This window comes from Pelodiscus sinensis, chromosome 28 (assembly GCF_049634645.1).
Source record: "Pelodiscus sinensis isolate JC-2024 chromosome 28, ASM4963464v1, whole genome shotgun sequence".
Classification (NCBI taxonomy): domain Eukaryota; kingdom Metazoa; phylum Chordata; order Testudines; family Trionychidae; genus Pelodiscus; species Pelodiscus sinensis.
In genome coordinates this window covers 4181322-4195862 of record NC_134738.1, presented here as the reverse complement: position 1 = coordinate 4195862, position 14541 = coordinate 4181322, and the positions used below count along the sequence as shown (strand labels likewise).

At 49.6% G+C, this 14541-nt stretch overlaps 1 protein-coding gene across 1 annotated transcript; it reads left to right on the top strand.

Moving 5' to 3' along the window:
* The first annotated feature begins 2410 nt into the window (after positions 1 to 2410).
* Positions 2411 to 13909, top strand: TGOLN2 (trans-golgi network protein 2). Its single transcript, XM_075910639.1, has 5 exons — positions 2411 to 2568; positions 2698 to 2785; positions 2948 to 3335; positions 8461 to 8544; positions 10386 to 13909. Exons 1-5 carry the CDS (start codon positions 2484 to 2486, stop codon positions 10389 to 10391), a joined length of 651 nt encoding a protein of 216 aa, XP_075766754.1. The 5' UTR covers positions 2411 to 2483; the 3' UTR covers positions 10392 to 13909.
* Positions 13910 to 14541: the final 632 nt, after the last annotated feature.

Sequence of the window (14541 nt, the reverse complement as noted above, 5' to 3'; positions counted from 1 at the left end):
CACTCCAATTTAGTTAAAGCAGTTCCACCTGCCTGACATAGACACCATTATGCAGGTATTAAAATGTTTTATCCTGGTATTGCTTTTTCTGTACAGGAAAATGAATTACCCACATTGCTATAAGCCAAGGCATTTCTATACTCATATAACTGTGTCCACACAAGAGATTGCAGCAGGATAACTATACTGGTGAAAAATCACCCCCTAATTGATCTAGTTATACCGATACAAAAAAATCTATTGACCAGGACACTAATAAAAATAAAGGGAAACTCTCTGGCTATGTTTAGCTGGCTCTCTATGTTACTGAGTCGGAAACAGTACATATCAGCATTTAGCTATCACTATATGGGACTAGGTGTTTGAGCGAGAATAGAAACAAAATGGAAAGAACAGGAAAACCAGGTAAAAATTATGCTATCCATCATGGCAGCAAGGACAGCCAGCTTTCCTACAGATACAGGTCATTTTAACTAATACTTAATTATAATTAAAATGAGCCACAAATTATTGGGATTAAGGCTCTTGGTTTCGGAATGACACCTAAAGAAGCTGTGAGAAGAGTTTAGATTTTCTTTTTCTGTTAGAATGGTAGGTCTTGATGATCCTGTTTTCAATGGAAAGCTCTACTGGTGACTGGCCTACGAGTAGGTTTAGCGGATTACAGTGCAGTCCCTACCCAAAACAATATAAACCATGGCTATTTCACCTTCCTTTCTAATAAAGCTAAATTATAAATTAGCAAAAAAAAAAAAAAGTCTCCATTATTGCCTGCCACTATGCTGGATGTCTCTGCCAGGTCTCAGAGCAGACGTTTCTTCCCATTTGTAGACAAGGAACATACATCCCTACTGTACAGTAATACTCAATTGCCAAATACTCCCAGCCCCCCCAACCAACAGACTACAGGAAGGAATAAAAATGCCCTAACTCAGCTCAGGGAGAGCTCCTAGGACAAGAGAGTCTGAAGTGCCAGCAGAATCAGGATAATCCCCAGATCTATGGCTTCTCCATGTTGAACAGGAACAGCCCCATCTCTCTGTGTCTACCCAAAACCAGCGCTAGGATGAAGAGCAGCTTGTGGATCAGAGCCCAGGCCAGACACGGGCAATGCTGGTGGGCAAGAGGAAGAGCTTTGGGGAACTTTTTTCCTCTGTAACATCCCTCACTGTGGAGGACACCAGCTCTCAGGTTGGTAGTTCAGTCTGTGTTCTTGGGCTCTTTTCAGACTCCTCTGTGCTAGCGAGTGCCCAACAGTGAGGGGTGCAAAACAGGCCCACTTCCTGCTGCGAATGGCCAGAACAAGTCTTGTCCCCTCAAAGCCCTGTCTAGAGCGACATTCACATTGGGACACGCAGGCTTCATTGCCACACCTGGGTATTTAGATCCAGACATGAAGCCACCGTCCTGAAATGCCTCCTCTAGCATCTTCCCCCAAGAGTCTCTGCTCTAAGCCCCTGGAAACCACCATCCAGCACCACTCAAAGCCCTCTATAGTCTATGACCTACCGCCCTTCATGAAAGGTCTGCTGTGCCCCATGCCCATGTTAACACCCCAGAAGGGATCCCAAGCAACCATGTACCCCCACCATGGATGAACTCCCCGCAGCTCCTGGAAACTCTCGCTCTGCCCCCCAAACACCTTCACTACCACTCCAGTTCACAGCACCCCTGCCCCCAAACACTCCCCACTGCACCTCCTGGCCACGAAATGCCCCCTCCTCAGGAGCCCCAATGGTCCCTCCAACCCCCAGCTACACCCTCTACCCCAACACCCCGCCCCCCTACACCCCAACTCCAACCCCCAGCTACACCCTCTACCCCAACACCCCACCCCCCTACACCCCAACTCCAACCCCCAGCTACACCCTCTACCCCAACACCCCGCCCCCCAACACCCCAACTCCAACCCCCAGCTACACCCTCTACCCCAACATCCCACCCCCCTACACCCCAACTCCAACCCCCAGCTACACCCTCTACCCCAACACCCCGCCTCCCTACACCCCAACTCCAACCCCCAGCTACACCCTCTGCCCCAACATCCCACCCCCCTACACCCCAACTCCAACCCCCAGCTACACCCTCTGCCCCAACACCCCACCCCCCAACACCCCAACTCCAACCCCCAGCTACACCCTCTGCCCCAACATCCCACCCCCCTACACCCCAACTCCAACCCCCAGCTACACCCTCTGCCCCAACACCCCACCCCCCTACACCCCGCCCCCAACCCCCAGCTACACCCTCTACCCCAACACCCCGCCCCCAACCCCCAGCTACACCTCTTGCCCCCAACACCCTAACTCCACCCTCTGCCCCAACACCCCGCCCCCTGAGCCACGCCTCTGCCCCTCCTCACTACAGCCCCTCCCTTTTCGGCCAACAGTCTCGCGAGAGCGCCGGTCCCGCGCGCTCTGAGGGGAGGCGCCGGAAGTAGGTGCTTCAGTCTTCCGGAAGCGGAACGAACAGTTTCGGTCACCATGGCGGCGGCGCGGGGAGTCGTGTTGTTGCTGCTGCTGCTGCTGCTGCTGGCGCAACGGGCCGCGGAGCTGCCGGTCCCCCAGGGTGAGGGGGCGGGGCCGGGCTCTGGGCCTTGGCTCCCGGGGCGGCGGCCCTGGCTGGGGGGGGCGGGGGGGCTCTAGCTCTAGGGGGCCGCTGCGAGCCGCGCCCGTAACCTGTGCGCTCTGTTGGCAGGTGCAGGGGGCTCGGCCCCTCCGGGACCCGGGACCGGCCCGATGCCCGCCGGCACCCCGGGGGAGAAGCCCCCCACCAAGGACCCGAAAGAGAAACCCCCCACGAGTCCCCCGAAGGAGACGCCCCCCACCAAGGACCCAAAAGAGAAACCCCCCACGAGCCCCCCGAAGGAGACGCCCCACACCAAGGACCCAAAAAAGAAGCCCCCCGCCGACACCCTGAAGGAGACGCCCCCCACCAAGGACCCGAAGGAGACGCCCTCCACCAAGGACCCAAAAGAGAAGCCCCCCACGAGCCCCCCGAAGGAGACGCCCCCCGCCGACACCTCGAAGGAGACGCCCCCTGCCCAGGCCAAGAAGGAGGACAAGGCATCTGATGGTCAGGGTGACCAGGCTGTCGAGAAGAAGGCAGATGGAGATAGCACCAGTGGTGAGGCTGCTGAAGACAGGTTGGCCCCCGGCAGCCGCCCTGGTGAAGAGAAGATGGAAGAAGCTCCTGGAGCTGATGAGGGGGATGATGAGAGTGCCCCTGCTGCGCCCCCCAAAGATGAGTCCGAAAACAGCCACTTCTTTGCCTACCTGGTGACTGCAGCCATTATTGTCGCCGCTTTGTACATTGCTTATCACAATAAGCGGAAGGTGAGCTCTTCTGGATGTGGTGTAGGCCTTTCTGCTTCAGGAGGTAATGGGTGATAGTAGATTGTGAACACAGGTCTTTGCGGTTAGACCAATGCAGTCACAAACAGGAAATTGCCAGGGCGGGTCTTGAATTTTTGATTCAGAACATCAACGTTTCTAAAATGTTTTGTTGCTCGGGTTCTTCATGTGGGTTGGTGCTTCAGGTAGAGGTGAAGGAAAACTTTTCAATATGCTGACTTATCTGAGGCTTTTCTATAGTTTAGGCTCTTTTAATTTGTTGGTACAAGCAATAGGTCAAAAAATGCTAACTTGGGTTTTGTTCAACCCTCCAGACCTGTTGGGATGAGCAACAACAGGGTCTTAAGTCTTTTTGAAAATCATGCAGTTAGCCTTCGTGGTCATTTCCAGCTGAGAGGCGTGGAGCTAGGGTGGTAAGGAAGGAGAGGAGTATTAATTAAGATGATTTTTTTTGTGAACTGCTCCTTTTCAACACTATGTAAAATCCTTTAGACCCTCAGAAGAGGCTAAAGAGGAGGCTATATGGCTGCTTACTACATAGTGCCCACAGTTTCAGGCTGGCGCATAGATGTGTCCTAGATTAGCTGAAGAACTTTCCTTACTGAGGTATCCTGGTAGAACTTCTTGAGGGTTATCCTGCCAGGAGCACCATGATCCATACAGTGCAGCCTCTCTCTCCTATGTGCATGCAACACGTTTCAGAAGCAGAAGCACCACAGGGAGCATGGGGCCAACTCCCCTGCGGGTCCCATGCTCCCTGCGGGGCTTCCTTTTGAAATGTACAAGAGCCTCACTGGGGCTCTTGTACATTTCAAAGAGTCAGGCTTGGCAGGGAGTGTTGGGTCTGTCCCCTGCTGGTCCCGCACTCCCTGTGGGGCTTCTGCTTATCGACTAATCTAATAGTCGATGGAATTTGCATCAACTATACCATTAAATTGATCTAATTTACCATGCCTACACCAGACATGTTACAGTATTTCACTCTGAGATCCTTTTTGCCTGGGTAGTTCAAGTGATTAGGGACTAATGGGAGTGACTCAATTATGGTGAATGAGGTATTGGTGGGAAACATCCTGCCTACTGGGTTCTGTGGGGCATTTTGCTGTAGGGTTTGCCAGTAATCATCATAAATAGGGCCCTACCAAATTTACCACCCTGAAAAATGCGTCCTGGACCATGAAATCTGGTCTGTTGCGTGCTGGTTTCTCCCTATACTGTACTGATTTCACAGAGACGACCAGCATTTCTCATAGTGAGAGTCTTGACCCAAAAAAGGAGTTGCAGGGGGTCACAAAGTTATTTGTGAGGGGCTGTTGTATCACCACCCTTACTTCTATGCTGCCTTCAGCACAGACAGGAGAGCAGCAGTTGGTGGCTGGATGCCCAGCTCTGACGGCAGCACCCTACCAGCAGCAAAGGAGAAATAAGGGTGACAATACCACACCATGCCATTCTTCTGCGCTGCTGCTGGCTTGTAGTCACTGCTCTCCAGCTGCCCAGCACTGAAGGCATTGCTCTCCAGCATCAGCGCCAGAAGTAGCAGTACCGCAATCTCCATTACAATAACTTTGTGACCTGCCCCCCAAACAGTTTTTTGGGTCAGGTCCTCTACTATTACAACAGATTTAAATACCTGAAATTTATGACTTTTAAAATCCTGACTCTGAAATTGACCAAAATGGACTGTGAATTTGGTAGTGTCTAGGGATAAATGGTGTCAGACATATACAGTAGCAGATGGGTGCTCTCTGTTTTAAATCTGAAGAAATAGCATTCAAAGCACTATTACAATTCTTTGCAAAGGGTTATCTGCTTTGAAAACTTACATCAGCATATGCACACCCCTGAGACAGGTAGTTAAGACAACCTACCCTCTGGTGTAGAAAATGCTAGGTTGAGAGAAGAATTTTTCCATTGATTTAGCTGCCATCTCTCAGAGAGGAAGATTAACCATATAGGAAACCCCCATGTTGCTGAAGTGAGTATGCTCACTGAAGTGATTCAGTTGCAGCTCTGCTGTTGTTGGGCTTTAATCGTAGTCATAGCCAGAGATTTTATACCTTTTTTAACCCCAAATGTTAGAAATTCTTAAAACAAACAAAAAATGGCTTTTGCCTATTCCCCACGCTTGGCCTTCACAGCTCCCTGTTGCCCCACTCGACTTGCATTCTCCCCCATGCTTACTGTGTCTTCTAAGACAATGGGCAAAAGTATGTGGAATGGTGAAAACAAAAAAGCGAGCTCTTTTTTATTTATGGGATCCACCTGTGTGCGTGTAAACTGAGTGGGGCAGTAGTGAGTAGAGGAATTATAGGAACTGGCCATGTCTACTGCTGTAATAGACTGTCAGTGTGCTGTGAACTCCTTTCGTTAACACGTGAAGTTGGTCCTCCTCAAAGATGCATTTTAGCCAACCTCAATCATTCAGAAATAACTACAGCAGACTTCCGATAATCCGGCACCTTTGGTTCCCAGGGGGTGCCGGGATTATCAGATATGCCGGAGTATCAGGAGGTACTCCAGCAGGGGGGCTGTGACGGGCCCTGGGGCGGGGGGCGAGAGGAGTCAGGTGGGGAATGGTGCGGCATGGGGTGATCCAGGTACTGGTGAGAGGCAGCGCTGCAGGACCAACCTGGCAGCACCCCAGCTGCTTGGCCCCAGGGCTTCCCCAAGCCCGCCTCTGGTCAGTTTCAGGAGCGGTGGACTTGGGGAAGCTGTGGGGCAGAACAGCTGGGGTGCTGCCGGGTTGGTCCCACAGCGCTGCTCAGGTGAGGGGCGGCGCTGCAGGACCAACCTGGCAGCACCCCAGCTGCTCTGCTCCGCACTGCTTCCCCAGGTCCGCAGCTGGTCAGTTTCAGCAGTGGACTTGAGGAAGCAGCGCAGAGCAGCTCCAATTGTCCGGCTGGGCACTTCCGGGTTCCAGTTGGTGCCGGACTATTGGGAGTGCTAGATCACTGGATGCTGGACAATTGGAGTTTTACTGTAGATTGACTTTCAAGTCACTATTTTAGAAAATAAATCTTGGATTCTTATTTGCTTTCTGGTATGTGGGAACTTTTAGGTTTCTTTTTTTCAGGCTTTTTGACACTCCTGTGGCAAGAATATTACTCTAATTTAAAATCACAGCTGAGATATGCATGTACAGGCAGTCCCCGGTTACGTACAAGATAGGGACTGTAGGTTTGTTCTTAAGTTGAATTGGTATGTAAGTCGGAACTGGTGTCCAGATTCAGCCGCTGCTGAAACTGACCAGCGGCTGACTACAGGAAGCCCGAGGCAGAGTTGCTCTTCCCTGGGCTTCCTGGAATCAGCTGCTGATCAGTTTCAACAGCGGTTGAATTTGGACGCCTGGGACAGAGCAGCTGGGGCGCTGCCGGGTAGGTCCCTGCAGCGCCGCACCTCAGCGCTGCGGGGACCAACCCGGCAGCACCCCAGCTGCTCTACCCCAGGTGTCCCCAAGTCAGCCGCTGCTGAAACTGACCAGCGGCTGATTCCAGGAAGCCGGGGCAGAGCAACTCTGCCTCGGGCTTCCTGTAGTCAGCCGCTGGTCAGTTTCAGCAGCGGCTGACTTGGGGACGCCTGGGGCAGAGCAGCTGGGGTGCTGCCGGGTTGGTCCAGTAGCGCCGAGGAGCAGCGCTGCGGGACCAACCCGGCAGCGCCCCAGCTGCTCTATCCCAGGCGTCGTTGGCGAGAAAAGCCTGGTCTGCTGGGGGGCGGGGCGAGGGGGGCGCCCCCTCCCCAGCAAACCAGGGAGACACGGGTGGCGGGACCGCCGAGACGCACCGTGGTCCCGCCCGCATCCTCCGTGGCTTTGCTCCGCGTCTCCCTGGTCTGCTGAGGGGAGCCCCCCCACCCCCCCAGCAGACCAGGGAGACGGGGAGCAAAGCCTCAGAGGACGCTGGCAGCGGGATAGCTGCGGCGCGTCTGGGCTGTCCCGCTGCCCGCGTGCTCCGTGGCTTTGCTCCGTGTCTCTCTGGTCTGCTGGGGGGGGCTCTCCCCCAGCAGACCAGGGAGGAGACGAGCAGCTTTTCTCGCCCCGGAGGACTTGGGCGGCGGGACCGCGGCGCATCTGGGTATCCCGCCGCTCTCGTCCTCCGGGGCGAGAAAAGCCCCGTTCGTAACTGCGGATCTGACGTAAGTCGGATCCGCGTAACTCGGGGACTGCCTGTAATATGACTTCACAAAGTAGAGGCTTAAGAAAAATATTGCAGGGCTCATAACGTGGGAGTTGGCAACATCGCATTAAGTTTGTTCTGCTGACTCTGCATGTGGTCTTTGGAGAGTGAGGAAACCTCTGGGTGTGGGTTGGGCAGTCTTGAATTTGAAGATGTAAGAGATGTTAATTCTGGCGGGGGCGGGCAAGGTGGGACCTGAGCTGTGCTGTGCCTTTCTTGTCAGTTTCTTTGCCAGTAAAACTGATCCCTGGAAAGTGAGTTTTCACTCTGCATAATTTGTGGATGTGAGTAAAACTGAAGCAGAAAAATAACTCCAAATGGTGGATTTTTTTAAATATAAACCTGATGTGCCTCCCATTAGTTCTTAAGATTACTAAGTTTACAATGATCTTTATGGTAACTGAAATTAGTTATTGATACATTAATCTTCTGACATGGATTATGAAAAACATTTTGCCCCCAAGGGAGACAGTATGAATTTAGGAGATCTACAAATATCATAGAACGAGGATAAAAAAAGAAATATGTGGCACAAGTGAAGAAACTGGATCTTTTAACTGGTCTACAGGCTTTCAAGTTTTGCTTTATTTCGAGGTAGAAGAATTCTGTGGAAGCCACGTGACTTTTCTGAGTGTTAAGTAGACTTCAGTGATATCTCCACTTTCAATCTTCATTGTTTGAGTGAAATATTTTATTTTGAAGTTTATTTTGAGGTTGAATTTTGGAGGGGGCTTGGAATTAAGCTTTGGTCAGGTGAGATGACTTGTTGCTAGGAGTTCTGCTCTTGTTTTTCACACTGTCTTGTCTCTGAAGAGGGAAAAGAAAATACTCATGCCTGTCATTCTGCATTCGTTCTTTTTCAACCGCCAGAAAATATGGGGCCCTCTCAGGATTTGCTTGCTGATTTATGTCTTCTCTTTCTGTCTCCAAAGATCATTGCTTTTGCTCTGGAAGGAAAACGATCAAAACTAGCCCGGAGGCCCAAATCCAGTGAATATCAGCGATTGGATCAAAAGGTAAGATCTCAATACAACACAGAGGCCAGGCTTGGAAATGAACTCAACTATCTTTTGCCAGTAGCTAGAAGATTGGGGAGTGGGCACTGCAATGTCTAGTGTGGCTTTGTGCTGTCCCAGCTGACAAGCAAGTGCAGCAGCTGTGCTCCACCCAGCCAGGGCTGACCGGGAAGCTGATGGGAAACCAGCCTGTGTGAGAAGGTTTTTGGTAATGGACCTGCTGTTTGTCTGAAGTAGGGATATAAGTCCCATTAAATTAATTCACGGGTTTAATGGGGGGCTGGGGCTGCTCTGGCTGGGCTGGAGCGCCCCCTACCAGCAGAGGGTGAGGGCTGTTCCAGCGCCCACTAGTTAACTGCAGTGGTTAAGCGTCACCTATGTATCATGTTCTTTGGATGTCTTCAGTCATTCGACAGTATCTTCTGAGTAAGTCCACAGTGATGAGAAATTTTAAAGACATGTTTCTGAATTACAGCATTCGCTGTCCGGTCTGCGGCGGGCTGCATGTGTGCATTCTTTTGCCAAGAACCAGAAAGGCTTACTGGTGGCACTGAATGAATGCTCTGAACTGAGCCTGGCTGCCAAAGCCAGAAGAACTATTTAGAGCTCTGCAGGGATACCAAACTGGGATCCGCATCTGCAAAAATGATCTGTGGATTTGCAGGGCTCTAGTGATATTGCTGAATTAGTAAAATACGTGTGCAAATGTGAATGTTTTAGTTGCCTCGATTTGACAGGCTTAGAATGTTCAGCCGATGAACAGAACCTGGCGTTTCAGCACCAAGATGCTACGCTTGCTGTGGAAAAAGTCATTGAGGACCTCCCCCTGAACTGGTAGAATTGTGGGGTGGCAGCTGGGAGCAGACAGCCTACTCCCACCCCAGCGTAGGGGGCTGGGAGCTGGCAGAGCCTGCCCCAGTGTGGGCGGCTGGGAGCCAGCAGCAGTCCAGTACAGGGCTGGAAGTGGGAGCCCCATGGGTTGGGGGGCTGGACAGGTGAGATTCTGCTTAGTCAGTTAACCAGTTAAATATTAGATTAACTTAACACTTAATTGGTTAGCTCATTAGAGATTTTACATCTCTAATCTAAAATCCCATTAATGCAGACTCACACAGCTACCCCTGAGACTTAATTCAATAAGGTTAGACTTAATTCTGTAAGATTTGGCCAGGATATTGTCATTTCTCTCCCACTAGTCAATTTCTTACTGGATTTCATTGAATTCCCTGTGGTTGCACACCCGTCACCAACGGTATAATTTGACCTGTTAAGCTTTATTCCTGGTGAGGCTGTGCAGGACAGAAATCACCCTGAATGAATCTGCTGCGCTGCCTGTTTGAAAAAACATTTCTCTGTTTGAAACTGAATTATAGAGCAATCCAGAGCCTACAGTGACTTCAATAAGGCTATGTCTACACTGGCACGATCTTGTGCCAGAGAAATGCAAATGAGGCTAAATATTGCCGAGCCTCATTTGCATAGCTAATGAGCTGCCATTTTTGCGGAAGAGGCTGTTGCGCCAGAAGGTGTGTTTACACTGCCCCTTCTTGCACAAGAAAGCCCTCTTGCGCAATGCCGTAATTCCTGAAAATAATCAGCGTAGAGACATTGCGCAAGAGGGTTTTTCTTGCGCAAGGAGGGGCAGTCTAGACTGCTCCTTCTGGCGCAAGAGCCTCTTCTGCAAAAATGGCGGCTCATTAGATATGCAAATGAGGCTTGGTGATATTCCACGCTTAGCCTCATTTGCATTTCTCTGGCGCAACATTGCGCCAATGTAGACAAAGCCTAGGTGTGTGGAAAAGCGGTTCTAACAAATGATTGTCTTTCTTTTTTGTCTTCAGATCTAAACAGTCCTCAAATTCCTGCACACAGCTGGCTTGGGTAAGGACTGCTGAAAATGAAGATGTAAGAAAGTCCCGTGATTCCCAAAAAGTCCAGGTCTTGGGAGTGTGAGAAGCAGAGAAGTGCTTTTACTTTTGCACCTGCACTTTGGTCACATTGACTCCTCACTCTTTAAATATTTTCCCCCTTCCCAGCTACCTGATGAGCTAAGTTTCCAGCTCTGGTCTCTTGCTTCTATACTGTGACATCAGGCAAGCCAAGGGAAATCACAAGAAGGGGCAGAATTTTTTGTGCCCAAATGATAAGGAATTTACCTTCTGCTGTATTGACACAAGGTCTCTGTTGAGGAGAGACTTGCCCATTGAATGAGCCTTCTTATTTTATCCCTCTAGATTCATGGAGCAGCCTCTATAACCAGCATGTTTGGTTGGGTAGCTGACGTATGAATATTGTCCTCTTCTGTCCATTGTATTTGGACTCTAAAGTTCACAGCATGTTTGTTTGCACTGGTTGAGAAACATTTTCTAATGTGATAGGTTCTTCATTCTCTGAGATGAAGACCGTGTTGAAAATTAACATCTGATTGTCTGTTAACGTGCCTCTTTGGCAATGTTGGTTGATCAGCAATCCCTGACCCTTTGAATTTTTCTTGTCCACCTTCAATGCGCTAGCGGACTTGCACTAACAGAGATGAAATATTTATGCCGTGGACGCTGTGAAAGATTGCAAGGTGGGTGTATAAAGCTCTGTGCCAAACCTCCCGGGCAAAGTCTCAATGAACTTTGCCTCTGTAAACCTGGCCACTTCCCCATAGAACTATGTCAGATGACCATGGCAATGTTTAGCTGGAAGAAAAGTCATTACATGTAATTCATGGCCCCCTTCCCACAAGTATGTTCTTCAGCCCCTGAGTTTCCTAACATAGCTCATTCTCTTCAGCGCTGAATGGGCTCTCATGCTGACCAGCTCAATTGTGCTTACCTAAATTTGACCTGCAGGTGTTGGTTCCCACTCAGGTGGATGGTCCCTGAGGGAATTGGAGAGGGGAAAGCGGACAAGGACGGCTGTTGACTGATGCATTGCACAGATGATGGCAGAATTTCGTGCCTGAGCCGTGTAGCAGCAGTATGGCTCCCTTAGGCAGACAGCTTTGAAACATGTCTTTACCAGGCATTGTGTGGAGAGCTGTACGCTATGGGCTCTGCCCTGTCATTCATTCCTCACGCTGCGAGTGCTGCTAGGCTGTTGTGCACAGCCCTTCCCTCACAGAGCCCATGGGGGAGGCTTGTTGGGTTAGTGCAGAGATATTTCCTCCCAAGGAGATGGTGGATTGAAAATCTGTAGAAAGGGATTTGTTCAGTGTTACAGAAGTAGCTATGAGATGTCCCCTCTTGTCTTCCTTTGACCCTGGCCCTCCACGGCTTTGAGTTGTGCTTTCATTGAGTTGAATGTACCTGTCGCCAGCTGTTCCCTCAGTGCTGCTGTGGCACTCTTAGATTCTTTGACTGCATAAACCAGGGGCACGTGCATGCTGGTATTGCTCGTATTTCTGATGAGGCCGGGAAGAAGTGTTGAACAGGGCCTGCTATATGCTCCTGTCTTTATTTTCATAGTTCTATTCCACAAGGCCTGTCTGTCTGGGACAAGGCATGGTTGGGAAATTTGTGTATGGTACATGACTGGCTAGTTCTTTTGTTGTGTCTCTTTTCTTTGTTTCTCGGTGCTGAAGGGTTGCTTTTTTAATTGCTGTGGCACACGGCATAGGAGGAAGCTTAGAATAAATATCAAAGCCTGGAACAGATGCTGGATGTGAAAAGCTACATCCTCCTTTTCAATGCACTTGTCACCTGATTGAGGCACAGGGAGGAACTTCAGGCAAGTTGCTAGTTAGTAGTTAGGTGACTTCTCTTGACATGTTCCAACAATGGTTGGTGAGGCAAACCCGCCTGTTAACCTGGTCTCTTCCTCTTTAGTGTCTACAGCATTTGCTGACCTACAATAACACTGACCGGCTAAGAAATTGCCACGTCTGAATATTAAAGCTGTGGCTTATATTTTCAGTTTGTTTCCACAGGGGAGGGAGAAGGATGTGCACGCAGAGCTTAACTTATTTGAAAAAAATACAAAGCAACTTATTTTTTCTGAAAGACATTAGCAGACGTGTGTGGGGGGCGAGGGGGAAATTGTATATTTGTTTAAATCTATTTTAGGGGGCTCCTCTGAGAGATGACTTTTCTGAACTCTGATAAGAGCGGTCCTCACAGGAGCCACTTTTGGGGAGGGGGAGGGGGAAGCGTCCTGCTCTCAGGAAATGGATAACCAGGCCTGGAATGTAACCTCTGAAGGAAATGCACCTTCCCACAGGCAGGGAGCTTGTGTGCAAGGCAACTGTGCTATTTATTTTAAAGATAACATAGAACATGGTTCAGGAAGCCTGCCATGCTGTGTTCTGTGGCCCATTTATTTAAGGGGTGGAAAATTTGAGGCTGCAATTTCATGTCTGTTTATGCTACAGAGAAAAACTTGAAGACATGATACATGAAGCGATTCTTAGCCACACCTGCCGGCTTTCTCTGGAATTCGTGGTTTCATTTTTTTACCTGCTTTGTTCCCCTTTGAGTCAGAAAACATTTTGAAAGGATTGGTACCAAATCTGTGTGTCATGAAATCCGGGGGCCTCCTTACTTCGGCCTCTTCAACTGTGTTAATCTGAAATCTCTCTCTTTTTGGGGGGAAACGCAGCCTCGTAAATGTGCCTGCAAGCGGCGACTAGTGAGCCCTGTGAGAGCCGGGGCCCTCCTGTCTGTGTACTGTTTGCAGTACGGTCTGGCAGGTGCAAAAAGGACTGACAGCGAGAGTTCCTACGCTTCTGTCGGACTCTCAGAAATGTGCACAGCATGTATGTAGGAGCAGTTTGTTGCGTGAGCTGGCTCAACAGAAATCTGTAGCATACAATCAGTGCAAACGTCACAGGGTAGAATGGACACCACATGTGGCCACTCTTAATGTGGCTCTCTGCAGCCATTGGGCTGTTAATACCCACAGAAGCAGCTCTTCAAATGCAATAATGCTCTGTATGTCTCCATGCAATTAGTGAAAGACGATTGGTGAAGAATTCAAACGTAGTCCCTTCCCACTCTCCTCCAAATTCCAGTGTGTGGGGCTTCTAATGACAGTTGCTGTTTCTCTAATTTCATGAGATCTCCGGGAACGATCTCCATGTTTCTGTGGTATTCAACTTGATGTTAAGAGAGTCTACAAGTCTCAAACAGGGAAACATCCAGCTAGTTTTTGCTGTGTTCAAATAGGGCACAAATTTCAAGTGAAAGGAGCCTAAAGGGTATATTTCTTGCCATTACTGTGCTAGGCCAGTTCTTTTCCTAGGCTGACTTCATGAATTGTTTGGGTTCTGCTGCAGTAAAATGAGACTCGCTTTGAAGAATCAGAATTTTCTAATCCTTTGTACTTTTCTGTGTGGTGAAGTCAATAAATGGACACAATAAAGAAATGTAATTTCACCCTCTCTCTGCTGCCTGCCTCATTTGAAACCTCAGAACAGCAGTGCGGGTTGGGTTCTTGTATTGTCTGAATGCTATTCTCCATCTGATTCTGCATCTGTCTCCTGCCTGTAAGGGACCAGGTGTTGCTTGTAAACACTCTCATAAGGCTATTTAATTTATTGCATCGTCCTGGCGCTGTGCAAAAGCAGCATTGTCTTGCCAATCCCAAACACCTGTTGAATTGTAAATATGACCCAGTACAACATTCTTATGAGCTAACATTCCAGACTTTCACCCTCTTGGGTTGTTTCGCAACTAAACCCCATTTTTAGCACAAACTCAATAATTCGCTAGAATGTAAACTACGTGTGAACCCCTTAGGGCAGAGCAAAGCTGGACTGAGTTTATCTTAAATGCGTTTGTGTCTGGTTATATGAGAGTGCGCCACTGATGGTAGCAGGAAGGTGCCCATTAGGGAGGTTAAAAATCATGTAATAGGGTAACTGTGAAACCACTGAAAATCTCAGCGGTTACACCAGGGGTGGGGAAACTAAGGCCTGGGGACTGGATGCAGCCCCCTGACTTTTCTGGATCTGGCCGCTGAGGCTCAGGGCTCTCCCCAGCATTGGGGGGCTCGTGCCGGTGCTCTAGCCGC

Excerpts from the sequence above, each read along its gene's own strand:
- TGOLN2 (XM_075910639.1), top strand. The coding sequence starts at position 2,484 with ATGGCGGCGGCGCGGGGAGTCGTGTTGTTGCTGCTGCTGCTGCTGCTG. Across the intron at positions 2,569-2,697 it reads GGAGCTGCCGGTCCCCCAGG|GTGCAGGGGGCTCGGCCCCT; the intron begins GTGAGGGGGCGG and ends CTCTGTTGGCAG. Across the intron at positions 3,336-8,460 it reads CTTATCACAATAAGCGGAAG|ATCATTGCTTTTGCTCTGGA; the intron begins GTGAGCTCTTCT and ends CTGTCTCCAAAG.